This window comes from Acartia tonsa, chromosome 12 (assembly GCF_053477335.1).
Source record: "Acartia tonsa isolate MP-2025a chromosome 12, ASM5347733v1, whole genome shotgun sequence".
In the NCBI taxonomy this organism is placed as follows: Eukaryota; Metazoa; Arthropoda; class Copepoda; order Calanoida; family Acartiidae; genus Acartia; species Acartia tonsa.
This window is the reverse complement of record NC_137271.1, coordinates 22,022,368-22,046,658: the sequence shown is the minus strand read 5'-3', so window position 1 is coordinate 22,046,658 and position 24,291 is coordinate 22,022,368. Positions and strand designations below refer to the sequence as shown.

At 32.5% G+C, this 24,291-nt stretch overlaps 4 protein-coding genes across 4 annotated transcripts in view; 2 read left to right on the top strand and 2 right to left on the bottom strand.

The window, feature by feature from the left end:
- LOC145334352 (chloride intracellular channel Clic-like) overlaps positions 1 to 24,291 on the top strand; it is a 426,064-nt gene that overhangs the window by 4,703 nt on the left and 397,070 nt on the right. The window lies entirely within an intron of this gene.
- Positions 1 to 24,291, top strand: part of LOC145334353 (putative isocitrate dehydrogenase [NAD] subunit beta, mitochondrial) — a 60,690-nt gene that overhangs the window by 4,704 nt on the left and 31,695 nt on the right. The gene's annotated exons all lie outside the window — the stretch shown is intronic.
- Positions 23 to 18,326, bottom strand: LOC145333247 (uncharacterized). The gene is made up of 27 exons (XM_080178383.1): positions 18,240 to 18,326; positions 17,703 to 17,792; positions 15,685 to 15,776; positions 14,199 to 14,318; positions 13,797 to 13,873; positions 12,649 to 12,696; positions 12,089 to 12,195; positions 11,678 to 11,717; positions 10,823 to 10,862; positions 10,181 to 10,278; positions 9,448 to 9,585; positions 8,967 to 9,019; positions 8,658 to 8,735; positions 8,073 to 8,134; positions 7,370 to 7,468; positions 6,560 to 6,640; positions 6,083 to 6,149; positions 5,401 to 5,525; positions 4,999 to 5,067; positions 4,271 to 4,383; positions 4,000 to 4,038; positions 3,229 to 3,430; positions 2,892 to 2,923; positions 2,453 to 2,517; positions 1,332 to 1,425; positions 607 to 688; positions 23 to 214 (listed from the first exon to the last, which is right to left on the bottom strand). Exons 5-27 carry the CDS (start codon positions 13,838 to 13,840, stop codon positions 23 to 25), a joined length of 1,968 nt encoding a protein of 655 aa, XP_080034509.1. The 5' UTR covers positions 13,841 to 13,873; positions 14,199 to 14,318; positions 15,685 to 15,776; positions 17,703 to 17,792; positions 18,240 to 18,326.
- LOC145333246 (uncharacterized) lies at positions 19,416 to 24,072 on the bottom strand. The gene is made up of 5 exons (XM_080178382.1): positions 23,954 to 24,072; positions 22,836 to 22,919; positions 20,401 to 20,518; positions 19,697 to 19,875; positions 19,416 to 19,430 (listed from the first exon to the last, which is right to left on the bottom strand). The coding sequence occupies exons 2-5, from the start codon at positions 22,899 to 22,901 to the stop codon at positions 19,416 to 19,418; spliced, it is 378 nt and encodes a 125-aa protein (XP_080034508.1). The 5' UTR covers positions 22,902 to 22,919; positions 23,954 to 24,072.

Here is a 24,291-nt window from a genome sequence, read left to right as displayed (position 1 = left end):
TGAATGCAGTTTCCCTAGATGATTAGGGCGCAGCCGCTAGTGATAAATAACTTAACAACAACTTTCCTTGTGCAGACGTTGTAGTTATTGATGTTGTTGTTGTTATTGTAGTGGTTGTTGTAGTAGTAGTCGTGGTAGTGGTAGAAGTAGTTGTTGTAAAGGATTCTTCTTCTTCTTCAGTAGGGAAGTTTAAGGCTGGTTCGATTCTCGGCACCTAAAAAAATGAATAGAAAACCAGGAAGGAAAAAGACATTGTTGATTATAATTATATGTATTATCTATATTCTACTTTCTATCTAGTGTCCTATCTTTCTTTCCTACAAGAAGTATAAATATCTATTAACAATCAGTGTTTTCCCTCAAAAAAGAAGTTGAACACTGAACCTCCCCCCTCTTACATTTTTCCCTTACGCCTAACCCATGCATGTGACACTAACTCTGCGGGACAATCTAGTACCCTAAATAAACTAACCTAACCTAAACGAAAGTAATAAATTAATAAACACAACACTACCCAATCCCTTTATTTTTTATTTATTTCAAAATAGGGGAAAGAGGGTCTTAGTGCTCAATAGGCACTATGAAGGAAACCGCCAAAAATCTTACATTTTGTTCCGTAACTTCAATAAATGGTCCCAGTCCTTCGGTTGGTAGCGGGGCTTCAAACCGCTCTTCCCCTCTCTTCTCCCTATAAAAAAAAAACATTTAAACGGGGATCAGTTGTTTTACTATAGGGTCAATAATCGATTTATTATTGCACCAGATTTTCATATACTCTGATAAATTGATGCTCGTAACTGGCTAAAATAACCATTATCCCCATCCACTCCCTTTACCCCCTCCCCTTTTACTGGATGAACAAACTGACCTATACATGATTTCGTAATTGCAATTAACAGTAGTTTTTTCCCTATCAATATTTCAACAAATATCCTGTATACATTGGGTGTCAATTATTTATAGACATCCATCAGAAAATCAGCTTTTATTACTACTTTCTTTGTCCTGAAACCATAAACCTTGTCTCAGAATTTAAACAAGGATGACAACATCCATAAGTAGCGAAGCACCAATATCTCGTAAAAGGAGAAGATTCATAGAACTCACGAAACCTTTTCTTAAGAAAATCATTACTAATGTCTTTTAATGCTTGACAGACTGAACGATCAAGTAAATTATTTCAGGCAAACTTTATGATACAGAAAATATTTACCAAAAATCCCAACCATCTATTTGAATTTCCCCCATAGTATTACAGTCAGACTGACGTACAGCCAGACAAAGTGAATTATAGAGTAGCTTCGCACCTTAAAAAAATGAATAAATTTTACTTGACAAGATCTGTGAAAGCATTGATAACGGCGTCAGGATCTTTACCAATCATATCAAGTATCTCTTTCACTGTCTCAGCTTTCTCTGCTGGTTCTATAGATATAATAGCTATTAATCGCATCGTATTATAGACAGCTTTCCGCAGTTATTAAATAAAAATAATAAGAGTAAAACCAGTTATTTTAAAAGTCCCGGGATAACAGAACTGGTATTAATCTTATGATTTTTATTTTAATATTTGATAGAAATTGTCTGTAATGTAATTTCTTATGCGTTTTATTTTAAGATTCGTTGCAAATTGTCTGTAATGCGATTTTTTTTCAGTATGGCTGTGAACCAGTTATAATCCATCGGATATCAATGGGTTTAGAAGCCATACTAGAAAGTATTACTTTTTATTTCCAGCGTAAACACGCACGCATAAAAATATGTTTTACCCCAAGTTTACAAAGTATTAAACAATCGGCAATTTAAAGTTCAAATAAATTTCCGATTCCCGACCTCTGAGAAAAATTATAAAAAGAAGACAAACAAGGATGACAATATCAATAGTAATTGGAATAAGAAACGGTCCAATCTATGTATAAAACAGATAATCAGTATAAAAAAAATGAAAGAAGGAAATTTGAAAGAGAAAGAGAAAACTATATAGAAAATCACAAAACCATCATAAATGGTCTTTTTAGCATTCCCAACAGACAGAAGAATTCAAAAAAATAATATCCTTATACTAAAGTAACAGGATGTTTGTCTGTCTGTGTGTCTGTCTGTACCGAAGGATCTCGCTAACCACTGAACCGATCGGGTTCTCCTTAACAGGGTAGCTTCTCATAAGTCCCGGAAAGGTTTATAACTATTTTGGGGGAGGGTACCACCACCCTCCCAAGAGAAATGACAAAAAAATAAAAAAAAATTTTAATTTAGGGGAGACTTCAACGTCAAGTAAGGAGGTATCGTACATAAAAAAATAACTTTTACAAACAACAACATTTAAAGTGCCACTAGAGGCCTCTATGGGCGTAGCCGCTAGTAAATAATATAATAGATGCTCATTTGTACATAAAATCTTCACCAAAAATTTCAAGTGTCTATCTTATATGGCACGTGAGAAATTAACTACCTGAATATTGGAATAGTTCAGAAAGGACCGTGGCTGCTCCTTCCACATCATCTGCTATCAACTCTCTGGTAAAATATATTAGTTATTCGCGGTTAATGCCTCTCGAGGCATTTCAGGGAAGGTAAAGGGAGGAAGTAAACCATCCACATTCATTTCTACTTTTAAAAAGAAAATATTTAAGGTTTTTTTTTCAAGGGGGGATTATTCTTAGGAGGGATTAGGTATTCTCCCCCAAAATAGTTATAAACATTTACTGGGCCTATAGATAGTTTATTGTGAAGGAGAACCATATAGTACTACTAAGGTTAGCAATATCTACTAACAGACAGACGCACAAATAGACATCCGGTTACTGTTGTAAAATGATACAAATTAGCTAACCACGTTTAATTATGCTAAAAGATAATATCTGATAAGATCATAAAAAAAGCGTATTTACCTGATATAATTTTGAATATCTTCATCCGTATCCTAGGATTTATAGAAATGTCATTTTTATTTATAAGTTTCGATTATAATATAGTATGCGTTATTTTATTAAGCACAAATACCCCCCTCCCCGTATTTTGGAAATGAAATTAAATTAAAGGAGGGGGGTGGGGGGGAGGTTAGTTTTTCCTTGGTTTGTCTATTTATTTCTGTTAGGTTTTATTGGAAACTGGATATCAGTATCACAGGTTTGAGGACCTCGCAGGGGTTAGGCACAGGAAAATTTATTTATGTATCAGTGCTTATTCTTAACAGACATATTATTTTTAAAAAAAACGATTTTTCACATTAAAATTTAAAATGCAAAATAAAAATTGATGACAATTTTGTTCCTGAAGGAATAGTTGTCTCAAAGCTTCATCAGGACGCAATTCCAGCCTCTGTGAGGTCTCCAGGAGGTCAGAGGTTTTCACTTTCGAGATCTTCAAGATTCGTTTGGGAGGTGCAGTCAAGTTTTCTACATGGCCGTTGTCATCAGATTTTAGAGGCCTAAAAATTAGGTGGCAAATAAATTGAAAATAATTCATATGTTATTACTTGGGTGTTCCATTTTCATGTACTCAGAAAAAGAGATAATCGCAGCTGACTAAAATAACTATACCCCAATCCAACCCCTTTACCCCATCCTCTTCATTTCTACGGGATAAACGAACTGATCAATAAATCAGGTCTATTGAGTTAGAAAGAGGAAAAATGTTCCTCTGTCAATATATCCACGTACAATTACATCCTATATCCGTCCAGTATAATAATATGATTTTTTTTTAAATGTAGCTATCTATAGTGCCCTAACAAAATTGGGATAGCTGTCACTGCTTTTTGCCTGCCTATTCTATTGACGTCAGGTAATACCCTATAACCCATCTCATTTCTAAGGTGTTTCTTTCCCCCTTCCATTTCTCTTTCCCTCTACTATGACGTCCATAGCATGGGTAGGCCAAAAGCTGTAACATTTAAGCCCATTTTCCTAGGGCACTAAACACAGCTACGTAAAAATGAATAATTTCGAGTTGAATGATATCATTTTTTCATAAATAAAAAAATGATATTGAGTTTACCTTAGTAATGGATTTTTTGGTTGATCAGGCCGTCTAAACCTAAAATGAAATAATAGGTTAGTTTAAGTAAGTTGGAGACCCTTATCGTCTGCTAGCAAATTGCTTTGTATTCTTTAGCTGTGTTTGTATTTCCGACGCTATTAGTTGATTTCAAAGACCCAAAAGTTAGCACAAGGTCCCCACCCCTTGGGTAGAGTTACATATCAATCGTGCCCACTCTATTCTTTTACTTTACTGGAGGGTACTATGAGGGAAAGCACTAAAATTTTACCTGGATGGCTTGATTCTAGGATGATTTCTTGTGGGTAGATTCAAATTTCCAATCTCAATATCATAATCTTTGGGCTTGGGACGGGTGGGCAGGCTAAACTCCAAATTATCATTCTAAGAAGAAGTTAAAATATACAATTTTTTGATGTTGAATAATTTTGTCTGTCTGTATTTCAGTCTGTATGTCCGTCTGTAATTATATGCTTTTGTTTGTCTGTTTGTATGTATGTATTTCTGTATGTCTGTCTGTCTGTCTGTCTGTCTGCATGTATGTCTGTATGCCTGTATGTATGCTTGTCTATATGTCTGTCTGTCTGTCTGCATGTATGTCTGTATGCCTGTCTATTTGTCTGTTTGTATGTCAGTTGTATGTTTTTATTTCTGTCTGTATGTATGTCTGCATGTGTGTTTGTATGTCTGTCTGTCTGTATATCAGTCAGTATGTCTCTATATTAGTCAGTATATCTGTATGTATGTCAGTGGCTTGTTTTTATCTCTATATGTCTGCTTGTCTGTATATAAGTCTGTCTGTAAGTATTTTTGTATGTCTTTCTGTATATCTGTCTGAATGTATGTCTGTAGTCTGTCTTCTGTATGTCTGTCTGTATATCTGTCTGAATGTCTGTCTGTCTGTTTATGTCAGTACTCTTGTCTGTATATCAGTCAGTATGTCTGTATGTATGTCTATTTGTATACCAGTCTGTCTCTCAGTGTGTAATGCCTGATTACCTGTTTTGGAGGCCTCCGTCTATCTGGCAGGTTAAACCTTTGATTTGACTTGCCAGAGCTGCTAATTCTATACAAGTTCATACATTCATTTTTACAATCGAAATATCATTACTTGGATGTTGCAACAGATTTTCATTTGCTCTAATAAAGCGATACTTGCAGCTGGCTAAAATAAGGATACGATTTTAGGTATTTCTTTTCTAGTTTCGTTTTCTCTTGGGAGAGTAGTTTTACCATCCCCCAAAATAGTTATGAACCTTTTCAAGTTCCCATTACTTATGAGATGCTACATTGCATTGTAAAGGAGAACCATATCGGTTCAGAGGTTAGTGACTAACACACAAACAGACAAAGATCCTGATAATTTTATATAAGGTTGTCATAAAAATTTCATGAATTCCTCGTGGGTAGATCTAGATTAATATTCTTGGGTTTGGGCGGCTTTTTGCTGAACTTCTTGTTGAATCTCTGACGTTTGGCATTCTGATTCTCGGTGCTTTTCATTTTTTGCAGTATTTCTTCATTTTCTAAAAGAAAAAGAAAAACAATTCAGTCGCCTATTATACTTGGATATATTATACTTGGATGTTGCACCAGAGTTTCAACTACTCTATTAAAGTAATACTCGCAGCCGGCTAAAATAACGATACCCTTCTCCACTCCCCTTACCCCATCCCCTAACCATCTACTGGATGAGCAAACTGACCATTAAACCATGTCTATATTAGTAACCTAAATGGACAACAAATTTTCCCTAGTCAATATATCCACTAATATTCTATATCCAATTTACCAATGCTTATCATTTATGTAAGAGTAATTGAGTCAGGGATCTTATGGGATAAGACAATGAACGATGAACTAATATACTTCCCCAATGATTAAAAACAAAACTACTCCTCTGTAGATTAAACTTAGGGCTTAAAGTTGGACACTACTAGTTTTTGACATACCAATCAAACTTAATATAAGCCAATGAATAAGATGAAGTAGATATAAAACGCTGGGTTACAGAGGCATACTGACGTCAGACAGACAGACATACATATTACATTTTTATGTATTGGTATGAAAGTTAATTAACCTGTTTGAACTGGATTTGTTTTATCTTTGCCCTTCATCATGGTTTTCTGTGCTCTTTCTTTATTTTCCTAGAATAATAATTGTTTTTTTTATTTTATTTGTTATAGCTTTGTCTTTATAATTTTTTTTGTAAAATGTTTTTAATAAAAATCCTAAAAATATTCTCCCATTATATTCCATGATTAAACTCTCAAACTCTTTAGCAGTTGTAAATTCAAGGAGCAGAATCACCATCCACTTACATTTATGGCCAAATATCATACCCCCCCCCCCCCCAATTTATCTTCTAAACTAGTATTCCAAAAACAATTTCAAAAACATAATCACTTTAGTCAAAGAAATCCGCCTCCACACTTTTGAAATACAATGAAAGCCAAATGTCTGTGTGTTATTATTAAATATACATAGGTTGAAAAAACATTCTTTAAGATTTTAAATATAAAAACATTTTAATAATAAAATAGAACAAAAGTGTGACCTGTATAAATTTATCCAGCATAGTGTCAACAATTTCCACCTTGGCTTGTAAATCTGATTTATCTTTAGTTTCATTCTTAGCCTAAACAAGAACATGCATGATGATCAATTACCGAAGGTAAATTATTTTCCAGTATGTCTTCAAAACCGATTAATATCCGCTGGATTAGAAATGATACTCAGCAATACTGAAAAATCATGTATAGCAAAGTATAACAGAAAATTTTCTAAGAATATTAAAATAAAAATCATAAAATCGAATGAACGGGCCTAATCTTATAATTTTTCATTTCCTCGGAAAGCTGTAATAATAGGATGAGATAAATAACTCTTAGTATAATTCAAATACCTATAAAAAAGACCCCACCCCATCTCTTAACTTTTAAAAACTTAACTTGCCTGTGCCTGTGGATTATTGAAACCCTCCACCTATTTTTTTGACAAATTAAAATAAAGGTGTGAGGAGAGTAGTTATTGTTTGTTTGTTTATTACTTTGTTCAGGTTAGGTTAGGTTATATTTGGTACTGGGTAAATCAGATCTGATACTGATTAGTTGAAAATCATTACAGACCTTTTGAACAATACATTGTAGAAGATTGTCAAACTTTGCAAAAATCTTTTCCAGAAGTATTTACAGCATCGTATTATAGACATCTTTCCGCGGATTAATTTTATGATTTTCATTCTGATATTCTGGGAAAATTATCTGATATACGATGCTTTACATGATTTTTCAGTACAGCGTAGAACCGGTTCTAATCCAGCAGATATTAAACGGTTTTAGAGCCATAATGGATAACAATATCTTACCTTTTGTACAATAAATTGTAGAAGATTATCAAACTTGGCAATATCCTTTTCAGAAGTATTATCAGATTCAAGCTTGTCCATTACTATTTGCAGTTTATCCTACAAAAAAGTAATAAAAAGTAAGTAATGAAAGTTTGGTGTTGGGTTGTTGTCAAATGCTATGATTAAGTCAAACTGTTCCTAATTATGGATCATTTCATATATATAAATTTGTTATAATTAAGAACACTTCTTGATGTAGAAAAATATATATCCTGATATAAAAGTAACATGAAGTGTTTAGCGTAAAGTGAACACAGTAATAGTGTCTGACTGCTTATGACGCAACAAAAAAAAATTAGCCAATGAGAGGCCGTTATTGACCAATGGTAAAATTTATAGTGGCCTCTCATTGGCTAATTTTTTTGTTACGTCATAATCAGTCAGACACTATTACTGTGTTCCATAAGTTCCCATTGTTCTTCACTACAGTGAAGCTTCTTATATACCCAGGGAAGGTTTATACCTATTCTAGGAAAGGTTACCTCCACCCTCTCAAGGTTACCTTCACCCTGTCAAGAGAGGAACCTTTTAAAACAAAAAATTAATGTAGATGGTTGACCCCCTTCACACCCTCCTCACTCCCTTAATCAACCAATCTTTTGTTTCAGTGCTCTTAAAACTTAAAAACCGGTTTTTAGTCGAAGGAAATATAATTTGTTACCTTGAAACTTCTGTTTGGTAGGGTAAGAACATCTGTGAACGATAGAGAATCCATCAATGTTTCTGAAATACAGATTTTAATTATTAAAAGCGAACATTTATCATTATCATTGTCGGTCCGTTCGGCCGTAACGTACCGTAACGTATAGCACTTTCCATTAATTTAGCTGTATTAGAATTGTACCATTGATTTCAAACTTATAATAATTTATTTTGACAACAACTTTTCATCTGAACATTGTAATAGTGATTCCAAGGACAACAAGGTACAAAATTATAAGCATAGCATCTTCATAACTAAATCCTAAAAATAAAAATGTATCCTTATAAAGTATCGTATATTTAAGCAATTTTGCAACTTCTATAAAATTTTGTTGGTTCTGATTATTAAGTTCTGACACTACAAACGTTATTGTTAGCTTGTCCTTCCTTGAAACTTTAGATCTTGGCTTTTATTAGTGTTGTCATCCTTGTTATTTTATTTCTAACTAAGATAAAATGAAGGTAAAGATATAATTCTGAGATTCACAGAAAGAACAATTAATCATTCCTCAAATGAATAAGTTATTACAAAAAAGTACAATACCTTCAATTTGATGATTGATCAATTTTCCAAAACTTTGGCCCTCATTTCCTTCATTGTTATGTGGAGCTACTGTCTCAACTAAAACAGAAAATTTTTATACTTTCTATAAAAACGTTATAAATTACAAATGACCAAAGATAGGCAAATTCACAAACTAAATTACCAATGGGAGGACAGAATATATTTCAATTGGCCAGTACGACGTCTTTTTATATAGGCACTATAAAATGCTTCTCAGTATCGTATTTTCTTGGATCTGACATACTATTGAAGTCGGTCAACATAGTTTTTTTTTTTAAATTTGTTTACCTTGATCAAAAGCAGGAGGTCTGTGTGCATTGACGGGTGCCCGGGGAGGTGGCCTAAACACAAATAATATGTAATAAGTAATATGTTGTTTGTCTGTCGGTGGCTTAGTACCTCGCTAACTGTTAGAACAATATCCTTATCCTTTACAGTAAAGATTGATTTACGACCATACAAGATATATAACTATTTTGGGGAAAGGTGCCACCGCCCCCCAAAGAGAAATCGTCCCTAGGTAAAAAACCTCCCCAATCTTAAAAAAAAATTAAACTACTTTTAAAAATAGAAAGCTTCACACCCGTAAAAAATAAAATTGAAATGTCCGTTTCGCAGTTCTATTAGGTTCTGATGATCAATATCTAAAATCCGTTAATAACCAAGGGAAGGCCTGTTTAAGTGACTGTCTGAGTTTCGTTCGAACTTACGGATGTACGTACAGCACATCCAAGTAATAGAGTAGCTGTGCTAAAATATTAGGCTTTACCTGAATAGATCTTGATGTTTAGGGCCCATGTTAGGTTTTAATAGCTTAAGCAGAGGATTTTGTCGGATGGAGGGTACTGACAGGATTTTATCTTCCAGCTGGGTGTCAGGGCTTCCTGGCCGTTTAGGTAGGGTCCCCCTTCATAGAGAGATAGATAAATGGTTAAATAGATAGATAGATAATAGACAGATAGATAGATAGATAGGTAGTTAGATAGATAGAAGATGGAACCTATAATTGGCTTAGACACATATGTTTTATAATAATTAGTGTAATTAAAGGGTATTAAAGTATTTAGACACTATAAAATGCTTTGTTGAAGTCGAATTGATGAGCCTGCCAGGTTTGCTGGCATCCAGAGCCCGCCAGGGTGGTGATGTTAAGAAACTCTCAGATATGTGTAATAACCAGATAAAAAAATTATTTAGTTACAGCCCTCTATCTTTTTCACCAGGGAGGGAGGGGACGTTGGTTTGTTTACTACAGAAATCCCCAAAGTTTTATAAAAGGTTTTCTTATGCGTTTTTAAAATAATTTTGGGGACTTTGATAGGTTGATCATTAAGTAAAGTGTCCAAACATTGCAACCACTGATTTTTAACCAACAGGAGCAGTAACATCATTGGGGATGTACATCAATTTATCGGCCATTGTCTTATCCCTTTAGATCCCTGCATTTACAGAAAATGAGTAAAAAAATAAACCGACCCCAACTGATAGGGGTTAATGATTACCTAAATTTATCTCTAATACTCTGCAGGCTTTTCAGTAGAGTATCCTGTCTATCACTTGATGGGGTCAGGGGTTCAATCCTTCGATCACCTAGCCCAGTCTGCAAAAAAACATATATATAACAAGGATGACAATATCCATTAGTACTTTAATGTAGAAAGTCCTAAAATAACATAACAGTATAACTGTAAGATAAATTGTATAGTAAATATTCTCATTTAATCTTAACTCAATATATCTCTGATAACAAATAGAAAAAGCCAATATTAATTTTATGTAATTCAGAGCAGTATTAATATACTCGCAGACAAAGTAAAAAAATCTTATAAAAAGTAAAAGGATCTCTGTGCAGTGACTGTCTGTGTGGACCGAAGTATTTCGCTAACAACTGAATCTATATGGTTATCCTCCTTTACATGGTAGCTTCTCATAGTTCCTGGGGAGGTTTATAGCTATTAGGGGGGATGGAACTATCACCCTCCCAAGAGAAATCGAAAAAAAAATATGTAACCCCTTATAGCGGCCTAAAAAAATGTTTTTTGGTAAACAGCTGATCTTAGAATAAATTGAAGAAAAAAATATTTTATGTGCCCCTAGAGGCCTTTAGGGGGCGTAGCCGCTAGTATATAAATAAGTAATAATACCTGTTCAGAAGGAGGTCGAATATCATTGCTCTCAATAACTCTGAAAAAAGTTAAGTTTTACCTAATTTTGAGAATTGATTATGATGTAGAATTACAAATAACAAACATTCTTAACTTTAAGTCGAATGAAACAGCCAATGCTGGCAAACATACACCCTACTACTTCCATACATAGACAATGACATCCAGTTTATTCATACATAGAACGACGAGAAAGCCCAATCTTTCCCGCTTTTGTATTACTTTTGAGGAGTACGATTCCAGTTACGTCATATACGCTTCGGGAAAGAAATAGGGAAGGGGGGAAGAAAATCTCTTCAAAAGAGATGGGAGAAAAGGGAAGAGATTTTCTCGTATTCATTCGAATCCGGTGGATAGGAACCGGTTCTCATCCATACGAAAAAACTATGTATAGCATCGTATTATATCCAGCTTTCTACGAATATAAAAAATGTACAATCATAAGATTAGCCCGTGCCTTCGGCACTTCGGGGCTAAAAAACTGGTTTTAATCTTATAATTGTACATTCTATATTCGCGGAAAGCCGTTTATAATACGATGAAAGAAATAACTATTCTTCCCCCCTTCCCTTTTTATATGACGTCACAGGAATCGTACTCCTCAAAAATTATACAAAAGCGTAAAGATTGGGCTTTTTCAGAACGACTGGAAATATATTTTTCTTACTTTAAGCCTCAACAATTATTAAAGTTCATTAAAATGTTGGGCTAACAAAACTGGTATTAATATTATGATTTTATGATGCGATACATGATTTTTTGGTATGACTACGAACCGGTTCTAATTCAGTGGATATAAGTTGGTTTCTAAAGCATACTTGAAATAAATTTTACCTTGGAAATAAAGGCCGTTTCAACGGGTCTCTTTCAAAGTCTAAAAAATTGCAAAATTATATACACACTAATATTCTTCTTATTCAGTGAAGGCTATCATGGGTCAGGGGAGCTGTGCGTATAACTAGTTTGGGGAAGAATACCTACACTCTCCTTAGAGAAAAATACCCCACCCCTATTCTTTTATTCAATTTAAAAGTAAACCTATTAAGAATGTCGACTTACCCCCTTCCCCGCTTTGCTCAAGTCCCCCTTGAAGCTTATAGTAGCAAAGTTACTATTATTATATGAAATAATAAGCATCTTTATTAGGTAATTTTAAGCATTGAGTTTTTTTTATAATATCTATCATAATAATCTTATATTTGAATTGTATGTATAGGCATTTAGCATTTAATTAATTTTACTCACCTGAATTTTGATTCTCTGTATTAGTATCTTGTTGTATAATTGGTAGCTCTATGAAACCTTCTTTTGGCTGTCTTGATAGTAAGCTTGTGCTTGGAACATTGGTTGTGCTAAAAAGTTTATTTTATATGATACCAAAAAGTGTGATTGTGATCATAATAAAACAAAGGATTACTACAATGAGATTGTTTCCAAAAATTTATTTTAACGTTTTCTTAATAGTTGGCTTTAAAAATTTTGGGACTCCATAAAATGTAGATTGGTTGGTTAATTATGTTGAGTGTCCACCAAACGTTTCAACCACGAATTGTAATATACAGAAGGGGTTTATTTTGAGTATCATCATTGGGGATGTAAATCAGTCATTATCTAACTGGTTTTACTAACAAAATCAATAATTTGCTTTCTATCATCAGAGAAACACACATCCTGCTTTTTTATATAGAAAAAATCTGTAATGCGCTCTGCATGGTTAAAGATCCTAAAAAGAGGCAAGTAACATGTTTTTAAAATGAAATATTGCAGAACAAATTATCATTATTGAGACAGAACTTTCTACTTACCTAGGAATGGCAGAGTCATTAGGTAGATCAAAATTAACTGCTTCATTTCTAAAATTAAAATTATATGTTAGAAAAATTTCCATAAAGATTTATTGATTTCTAGAAACTTTTATTAGCCCTATTTCGGGAGGAGGGTAATTAGTACCACCTCCCCACAAAAATCTTAATCTTAAAAATATAATCTTAATTATCTGAAAGGTACGATTCAGGGCTCGGCAGCCATCTGTAAGCCTGATATCAAAGGGGTTTAAAGGTGTCTATGCACAAACAAGAGCAAGTAAGTTTAAATTTTTTTGAGAATATACTAAGTGAGATATATTGGAAAGTTGGATAGAAAATAATGTTAGAGGTAGATTTGAAATCTGCATCAAATTTTAATGATTTTATATAAAATTCGTTTTTTGTATAATTCTTTATCTAAAAGCGGAACTACAATTTAAGTTAATTAATTTTGACATCTGTGATTGGTGGATTGAAAACTATCTGCGCTCTGATTGGAGAAACTTAAGTGTCTTACATAATTCAACCAATTAGAGCGCGGATAGTTTTCAATCCACCTATCACGGATGTCAAAATTAATTAACTTAAATTGTATTTCCGCTTTTAAATAAAGAATTATGCAAAAAACGAATTTTATAAAAAAAAATCCTCAAAATTTTATGCAGATTTCAAATCTACCTCTAACATTAAAATTCTTTATAAAAGCTTAAAGACTTACATATCTTAATACTAAGGTTATGTTTAATATTGTTATATCAATTTGAAAAATAAGTGTCACCTTAGTTTTCTATGAATAAAACTTTGAAATGCTATGCATTTTTTTGATGAAATATCATCAAATGTTTTGTTGGGTTCAAATATTCATTTAAAATAACACGCCAAGTCATAATCAAATGCTGTAAATTATGAAAGAACACCAATTATGGTTATTTCTCGCATCGTATTATAAACAGCTTTCCGCGGTTATTAAATCTGCAATTATAAGATTATAACCAATTTTTTTTAGCTCCGACATGCTGAAGTACAACTACCCCCCCTCGGAATATAAACTATCAGAACCTTCCCCCCCCCCCCCCTGGAATAGGGTAAAAATAATGTGTCATTTCTTTGCAATGGAATTTGATCTGTTCCTAACTTCAATCACTGACCTGAGAGTGGAGGATGGTATTTCAAATCCATCCGATTTATCCATCTGGTTTCCTTTCAACTGATTCAATAACACATCCTAAGATATCACATTTGTAGTAGCGAAACTACTTTATGATTCAGTTTGTCCGTCTGTGTGTCAGCTACGGAAAAATGTGAATTTCTTGGTTTATATCAAAGATAGAAGGCTAACATTTTATTGTGAAGATATTTTCAATAGGAAATTGTTTAAATTATGATTTATTAACTTGTTTCATAAAAGATTTTGTTTTATTTTTTAAAATTTGCGCTAATTATGTAATGAACTCCCCTTGTTCCTTTATACTACAATACATTTTTCAACCACTTTTCGTAACCCACAGAACTGGAAATTTTTGCGTATCATCATTGGGTATGTTACTAACCTGTCTTACAGAGGGTGGTATAAGCTTGTCCACATCAAAATGTTCTCCTTTTATTTGAGGGCTGGTTAGAATTCCTAACAACTCACTTTGCCGGCTTCGAGGTAGATTCAGGAAATCGTCCTAAAATAGGAATTATATAGATTGATAGGTATCCATTATGTAAAACTAGCGGCTTCGCCCCTAGCCTCTAGGGGCTTTGCCCCAAGAGGTTTAATTAAACCAATTTTTCGTATTTTATATTTAAAAGAAAAATTATAAAAAAAAAAATTTTTGGGGGGGGTTGTCGACCCCACAATTTTAATTCTAGTTTTAAAAAAATTTGGAGGGTGGTATTTTTCATTTTGGGGGGGGTTGGGGGTGTCCCACCCCCCAAGAAAATGATTATAAACCTTCCCGGGACCTATGAGAAGCTACCCTGTAAAGGAGAACCCGATCGGTTCAGCGGTTAGCGATATCCTTCGCTACAAACAAACAGACAGACAGACAGACAGACATCGTTCTACTTTGTAATATAGATAATAACCTTTTTTCTCTCTTGCGTAAGAATTCGAGAACTAATCAACTGATTGAGTTCTCCATTGTAGGAAAACTTCACATATGTTGCAGGGTGGTTTAGGGCATATTAATTTTTAGATTTAAGTTTTGGTATGTTTTTAGACTTTTTCTCTGCGCCTTACTACTCCTTTGCATATAAAGGTTCCTCAAAAATAAAAGATTGAATAAAAAAATTTATAGACAGGTATAAAATTTTAAATATAAAAAGACAGCCTGCAGGGTTAAGGCCTCTTACAGTGATTATGAAGAAATAAAAAACTACTCCTCATTTTTTTATGATTAATAAATAACTAGATGTTGGGTTCCATGTTCGATAAACACTTTGAGGGGAAAGTACTGAAAGAATTAAAGAATAAGTATGGATAAATACAGGGAGAGAGGGACATTGGGCTGTTTAGTTCACTAGTCCCCAAAGTCTAACAATTATATTTTCTTTTTTGTTGGCTTAACAACCTAGGGCCTTTTATTGAATTTTGATTGGTTGGTTCATTTGGTTGATGTCCAAATATTTCACCCACTATTCGTAATCTACAGAAGCGGTAATTTTGTATATCATCATTGGGGATGTACATCAATTTAACGGCCATTGCCTTATCCCTTTAAATCTCTGGGATAAATATCTACATTAATTTATTCACGAAACCTTTCAATCAAATATTGAATTTAAAAGTTAACTAGAGACTGTGCCCCTAGCATATAGAGTCTTTGTATTAAATGGGGAAGGGATCGGCAGAAAAATAGCATAAAACTATCCAAAGATATAAATCTAAATAAATGAAATAGCCTAAAACCATCCTGAGACTTATATTAAGCATCCTTAAAATGGAGAACTCTATCGGTTCAGAAGTTATCGGAATCTTAAGCTTCAGACAAAAAAACCTTACTACTTTATATAAAAGGATAATAAATATAAAAGAGCAAATAACTGTACCTGGAATTTTTCTGGATGATTTTTAAGCTGCCTGATCAATGGATCCTGTTTATATTCTGGGGCCTTCAGATTTTCTATTAAACCCTTATCACCTTAAAAAATAGATTTTAAAACTAAACTATTTAATGTAAAATTGTAATGATAATACACAAAATTGCCCCTTCTACAAATCAAAATTAATGTTTGATTTGTATGAACACTCAACTAAATGAACCATGGAATGGCAGAAAAATAGCTTAAAACCATACCCAGATTTTTTTTGAAAATAAAATAGCTTTAAACCATCCTGGGACCTATAAAAAGGTTCACTGTAAAAAAAGACCATATCGGTTCAGCGGTAAGTGAGATCCTTCGCTACAGATAAATAGCTACCTATTTTATATTATAGGATTATTATTTATGAAGATAATTTTAATTAGATAATTCAAGAGTTAAATCAGCTGCGCCCCCTGCAATTATGGTATGTTTACTCTTTATGAACTAAAATAGTTGAGTCATAGTTTCTTTGTGAAATCTAAAGATGCCACTCTAAGCATTTCTGATTATATTTAGCTTATAACAAAACAGTATCTCATGGATTTAAAGTATAATAATATCAAAAGAAAAATTTATAACATGTAGCTTTTTTCTCGTTAATTTAGGCAGTTAGAATTGTGCTATATATTTCAAACTTTTTATGGTGATTCCTGTAGTAGTTATTTATGAATTAGAAAGTGTAGCACCTCTATAATCGTCACCAGAATGTCCGTACGTCCATTTTAAACATGTTGATTTTTAACTTTTTTCACAAGAAATTTTTATGTGATTTTATTATCCGATTGGATTTCGGGATGCTGATTCCTTTGAAACCAAAGTACAGCGTTATAAGCAAAGCATCTCTATAATCAAGTCCTCAAATGTAAAAATGCTTTAAACATCCTGTTTTTAAGCAGTTTTTCAACAAATTTACTTACAATTTTGTTTCGACTTCTATACATTTATATTCTGAGTATTTAGATCTGACACTCTTCAAGATTTTCAAGCACAATAACTTAGTAGTACATTTATAGTTTTTACAATTAAAATTTGTAGGCAAAAGAAGGGAGCACATTAAAAATATGTTCGTCTATTAAAATTTATTAAATATACCATTTATCCTAGATATATTATACAAACATTTATATCTGCTCAAAAAGAAACCTACAGGAATTACAAGTATCCAAAATTAAGATAAATTGAAGGTTTAGGCCAATTATGACCTCACCCCCCCCCCCCAGATTTATAATTAATGGGATAAAAATCATGACTAATATATGCACGCAGTCGAGTTTAATAAAAGTCCCTCAGTCCTTTCAGGACATAGCTTATAAAAACCCTGCGGGTGGTAAAAAATTTGGGTATAGGCCCTTTCGTGCAAAATTTTTACTAAAAAGATTCAAAATACATATCTTTTATTCTTTTTTTAACAAAAACAATTGGAACTGACGATCTAGTAATTAGTGAAACAAAAACAAAAAATTGCTTCTATCTATAATACTTTTATCCTGGATAATTATTGTGTAATGTCTTTTTACAAGCTATTAAACAACAAGAGAGTAAGAAAACTTGCACATTTTTCGCTTCAAAGAATTATGGGGAAAATCTTCAAATAAATTTTGTCCACTCTGTCCTTGGGAAAAGTACTAGGACTTTTCACGAGTATGACAATATCCATGGGTAGTGGAGCACACAAAATATACATTTACAAACGGACAAAGTAGGTTTAGAACAGATGTTGAGTTGTCATAAAAAGAAAGAGAAACCTGAATTTTAAGAAGACACGAAACTTTTTAAAAATAAGTTATTTTGTCTTTTGAAGCATAAAAGACAGACATACTGAAAAGGCAATATATATACTAGATGCACATAGATCAAAGGAATCATCACTAAAAATTTCAGCTGTCTATCTAAATTAGCAGCCAAGAAAACCTCATTTCTTCCTGACTGACTTGTAAACGGACAGACAAAGAGAATTGTTGAAAAAAAACACTATTTTTTACCTCTTTTTAAAATGTTTAAAAGTGGATTTTGTTTGTTGGATGGTGCCTTCAGTCCACGGTAGGAAGAATCAAATTCAGATACAAGTTGGCCTTGAAATAAAATAAGCAAGATTAGCTTATGTATAAAATAGAAAATACGCTTCTAAAAGGGTCAGGATTGGACAAAAATGTCGTCATTGCCTATGGATATAGAATATACGTGGATATTATAACAGGGGAAAATTGTCGTCAATTAATGTTGCTAACATAGACATCATTTATTGGTCACTTCGATCGAGGTGATGGGGTAAAGGGAGATCGTTATTTTAGCCAGCTACAAATTTCTCTTTATTAGAATACATGTTAATCTAGTGTAAGATTTTATTATTATACTGCTAATATGACAATCACCACAAAAAAGTTAAAATTACGAAACAGTCAATTAATTCTTGGTTACAGCTCATTACAATCCTTATATAAAAGGGATAGGATGTCTATATGTGTGTCTGCAGGTATGGCTGGAAAAATGGGAAGGAGGGAAAGCACCAAAATACTTACCTAATAAAGGGTCTTGCTTCAATGAGGGTGGTACAAGTCCATTTATGTCTATATCATTGGCGTTTTCCTTAAAATTAAAAATAATTTTATTCTCTTTTAATTCTCTAAGCCGTATTATTATAATCAGTATCGGAACAACAATTGCTTTGAGAAAAAGGATGGTAAAGTATTATACATTTGTAAATAATGATTCATTACATAATTAAAACATTTTTAGTTCGACACAAAGAAAAATTTAATCTTACATTGGAGTCAAAAGCACTTAACGGACGTACGGACGTACACACATGCCTTAAAGTTATGCGCTATTTATTTAAAGACACTCATGTCTTAATGAGTTAATAAAATGGCGTTGCTAAAAAGAACTAATCCTACAAGTTACAATTACAAAAGACCTAAATAATATAAGATGTAATACGACAAAACTTAAGTTAAGTTATGTTAGGTTAGGTTAAGATTATGGATAAGAATTTGTGGATATACAATAATCATAATTAAATTGTATTAGGTCTTTTGTTTTTTATCTTTTATTTTTTTTATCTTTTATTTTTTTTAATCTTTTATTTTTTTTTCTCTTTTGTAGCAAGGCCAATAAAAGATACTTTCCTTCAATATATTTAAAAGGTTGCTTTGATGCTTTCGTGGCAGATCCAAAAAGTCTTCTCTATAATTTTCTGGATGAGCCTAAAAAGAAAAATTTTACTTTCCAGAATAAGAACCAGTTTTGGGTCATTTAAAAAAATACTGTATTCTATTTGGTAAGGAAAATTTTCCACGAATCTTAAAATAAAAATCATAAAACTAAAGCTAGTTTTTGCAGCTGCGCCTCTGTCACGAATTAAAACCCGCTTGTAAGCATAAAAAAATTCTAAAAATATGAATTGCTTGTTTAAGAACAGGTTTAGATATCCAGCTTGATTTTTAAATTTATAGTTTGACGATTTTACTTTCACGCGGCTGACGCGCGGCTGTCGAGACCTGAAAATTATTGACCAAAACATACCTTTAACATTTTGAGTAGAGGATCCTGCTTTATATTAGGTGGTGATAAAAAGTTATCCCTATTATTTATTTTAGTTTATTTTTTAGATTTAATTATAGTTTCAAATAGCAAATCCAACAAAACCTTAGGCGTTTTCACTCAAAGAGTCTTGTTGAGCAGAAATGTCCTACCCTTTACTTATTTTTGCACTAAATCGCACATAATGGGATGTGCAGTAATCCTTTTAATTATTTTTTACTTCAGGTCAGGCTAGGTTAGGTTATATTGGGAACTGGGTGGTCCTGCAGGTATTCGCCCAGCTTAGGTTACACATAAAAAAGTAACCCCCTTATTCTAAATTTATTACAAATAGCAATCAGTGCTTAACAGGCACTTTAAGGGAAAACACCGATGCCTTTTAAAGACAAACATCCATAAAGAGGAAACAAAAAAATAAAATTGTCAAAAAAAAAACTATAAACAAATTCCTAGAGTTTTGATTTGGGGTGAGCAGCCTTAACAATGGATTTTGTCTCTGCCTGGGAACATTGTCAACTCCACCATCCCCTGATAAGCCACCTCCATTGTCCCCTCCATCATTCTCTGATAAGCCACCTCCACCCAACACGACAAATCTGTCCTTCTTAGGTCCACCTACAATTATTTTCAGTAATTTTTCTGGTAATATAAGCTAAGCAGCTTATATGTAGTGCCTATAAAAAAAATGACGTCATAGAATACAAATGACCTTTTATAAGCCAGTATACATTTTAACATAGGTCAATTAAAAATCATATTGGCCTATTAGTGGTTATTTGTATTGTATGACGTTGTTGTTTTAATAGGCACTAACTATAAGCTGCTTCATATAAGCAAGCTAAGAATAATGTTGTCAATTATGGCAATGAGGTTTAATAGTAAACATTATATCTTATTATTTTTTTTTTAAAAAGATGATTAATTTAACAATTAGACAAATTAAGCGAACCAGTTTCATAATTACGTTTTATGTACCTTGTATGATAGGCATTTTTTAATAACATTTTTGTCAAATTGAAAACAAATCAAGCTACTCTTGAGCCTTTATCTTTGTCAATTTAAAGTTTGTCCGATTTGTTGGCAAGCTTTGCTTTTATTGATGTGGGCATCCTTGTTTTAAAAAGTATCCTAATAACTTACCTAATGGAAAGTTTAATGGATCGCGACTGTCGATAATTCTGATTTTGGAAGATTTATGTTGGTCAACACTAGGGTCCAGTGATTTGAATACTTGTACTGCCTCGGGTTCATTTTCTTCCTGGAACAAAATTTTCTATTATCATAAAAATAAAATAATAAAGGAGGCATGAGCTTTGTGTAACTCTGCCTCCTGGCGGATTTTGTCCCAATTTTGTATTGGATCTTTGAAATCAGCTCATAGCATCGGAAATATAAACACAGCCGAGCATCGACAAAAGCAATTTGAAGCAGACGAAAAGGGTCTCCACCCATTGGGGCAGATTTATACAGTACATTCATTGTATTATTGACAATTCGGCGGTTTCCCACAAAGTGACTAGTTGAGCTCAGAAAACCTCCGTTTATGCTGAAATAAATTGAAAATATCCGGGGTAGGTAGTCATTTTTCAGTTACCCAATCCCTGCTGGGGTCCTTATACATGTGGGGTCTATACTAGTAGTGCATTACCCTACAAGCAAAAATATGACTCAGATGGACTAACTAAAAAAAGTTAAAAGTAACAGAATGTCTGTTTGTCTCTCTGTGTTCTCGCTAACTAATAACTGCTGATCCAAAGCTTCTTATAAACCCTAAACAAACATATTATGCAAATCTGAATTTTCAAAATAGCAGATTTATTATTCATTTAGGATGATTTTACAATAAATATGAAATGTAGATGCCTCTTTTGGTTACAAAATTCCACTGTTATTTTTTGATTAATTAATCAGCACCAATAAAGCACAAGATCTCAAAAACAGCATTTGGGGGAAATACTGGTGAACAAGCATATTATGCAAATCCAAAACAAAGCAAAAAAAGGTTTTTTGGCACTTTTCTCCTCTTTTAAAGATTGATTATGATAAAATAATATTTTTTTAAGGGATTTATGCATTAATTATTATGAAATATAGTATAAGGTAGAAATTAATAATTTTTCTAAATAAGAAATGTTTGAAAAAATAAATTCGATCCCTATCACTTTAGAGGACAGCTGCTGACCCCCAGTCTTATGGATGAACCTAAATACATGTTAAAGATAAAAATTACCGTGAAAAGTATACAAAAATGTTTTTTTTATGTGTTAAAAAAATTCATTTTAAAATCTTGATTTTGAGGATGATGACCTTTCAGATGCTCCTGTTGGTGGTGATGGTGAGCCAAATGTTATCTAAGTACATGCCCATTACAACAACTTGTCTATTAACCTATGTACCATTTTTTGTAGTCATAGCAGCCTCCAATGGAGCCTTCCAACAAAAAATATAATCATCTTCTAAAAACTACAGTATTCACCTTATGAATTGAAGTAAATAAAATTGCAATTCTTTTCTTTTTTAATAATGCTGGGTTGGAGGATGCTATATCTACAAAAATTGGATCATAGTTTAATATATAAATTGTCATTATGGACATGCACTTTGATAACATTTGGCTCACAATCACCACCAATAGGGGCATCTTAAAGGTCATCATCCTCAAAATCAAGATTTTAAAATAGATTTTTTCAACACACCAAAAAACATTTTTGTATAATTTTCAGGGTAATTTTTATCTTTAACATGTATTTAGGTTCATCCATAAGACTGGGGGTCAGCAGCTGTCCTCTAAAGTGATAGGGATCGAATTTATTTTTTTCAAACATTTCTTATTTAGAAAAATCATTAATTTCTACCTTATACTATATTTCATAATAATTAATGCATAAATCCCTTAAAAAATTATTATTATATCATAATCAATCTTTAAAAGAGGAGAAAAGTGCCAAAAAAACTTTTTTTTTGCTTTGATTTGGATTTGCATAATTTGTTTGTTCACCAGTATTTCCCCCAAATGCTGTTTTTGAGATCTTGTGCTTTATTGGTGCTGATTAATTAAAAAATAACAGTGGAATTTTATAACCAAAAGAGGCATCTACATTTCATATTTATTGTAAAATCATCCTAAATGTATAATAAAGCTGCTATTTTGAAAATTCAGATTTGCATAATATGTTTGTTCGGGGTTTAGATCAAAAGAAGGTTGATAATAATTTTAGGATAGAGTACCTTTAATCTTCCAGGAGATATTTTTTTTTCAAACTAAAATTGAAAGTGGAGAGTCGACTTCTCCCATTCCTTCATGTGCCCCTAGAGGTCTCTAGGTGATAAAGTAATCAAACCCAGTGATGGAGGGGACATTGGGCTGTTATTAAAATAGCTTCTATAGTTTTATAATAACGTTTTCTTATTCAACTCCGGGGACTTTTGTTATATTTTGATTGGTTGGTTTATTAAGTTGGGTGTCAACACGTTTCAACCACTAATTTTAATCTTCAAAAGGGGTAATTTTGTGTTTCATACATCAATTTATCGGCCATTGTCTTATCTCTTTAGATACCTGAATTAAACTATACCTGAAAAGTATCGATAACTTTCATTTTATCCTCCATTGGTAGATCCAGAAAATCTGCTGAATACATTTCAGGTCGGGAAGCGATCTAGAAAAAAAAAATGACGTCATACAATACAAATGACCAATGATAGGCCAATACACAAACTAAATTATCAGTATACATTTTTATAGACCAATGGTAGGCCAGTATCGTGTAATTTTTATAGGGACTGCACTATAAAAAGATTAATTTTTTTTTTTTAAAAACGACTTTTCTTTCATTTGGGATTGTTTGTTAATTTATTCATCACGACTTTATTGAATTAGGAAAAGTTATTCAAAGGCAATAATAGTTTTCATGAAAACTGATGCTTTTAAAATGAAATTACTGTTCTTTCATGTAAAGCCATTCAAACCTTAAACATACAGAAATTATAATGCTCTCTAAAATCACTTCAATATTAATAAAAACTAAACAAAACAAGGATGACAACATCCATAAAAGCGAAGCATTGAACCGATATGACAAACGGATATTAACACTTGTATAGTGTCAGAACTGAATAATCAGGATATAAATGTATAAGAGTCAATACAAAATTGTAAGTAAATTTGTTGATAAACTGCTTAATACAGGAAAATGTTTATGGACAACATGCTTAAATTTTAAGGCTTGATTATAGAGATAGAGTTGCTTCACTTTTAACTTTGTTGTCCCAGGAATCAATGTACCAAAAATTAGTTCAATCGGATAATTTGATTACATAAAAATTTGATGTTAAAAAGTAAAAAAATTAACATGTTTAAAATGGGCGTACGGAAATTATGGTAATGATTATAGAGTTGCTACGCTTTCTAAATCGTACCTAACTACTAAAGGAATCACCATGCAAAGTTTGAAATCGAAAGGACATTTTTAACATGCCTAGATTAACGAAAAAAAGCTATCCGTCACGGACGTACGAAAGGTCCAATTTTAATTATAGAAAAACTTATTTAAAAAAAAAACATTCTACTAGCACTGTTATAGTTAAAGATAGATTTTTTGCCAATTTGATAGATAGACAGACAGACATACGGACATACAAATGACAGGTTGCGATTTTGTCATCTCTGTTAATGAATAAAAATATATCTTACCTGTCTAAAAAGTGGGTCTTGTCTGTAGGAAGGAGGTTTAAAGTTGATTCTATCTCTACTGTCTTTGTCGTTAGGTTGTAATAACTGGAGGAAAGGATTCTGACGGTCATTTGGAAATCCTTTAAAATTAAATAGACCTTTATAATAACTAGCCAGGGATCTCAAGGGATAAGACAATGGCAGAATAATTTATATACAACCCAAATGATGACACACAAATTTATTTATATTGATTTACAGAAGATTTAAATTAGTGGTTGAAGTGTTTGAACATTAAACTTAATGATCAAACAAATCAAAATTTACCAAATTCCCCAAAGTTGTAAAGCCAACGAATA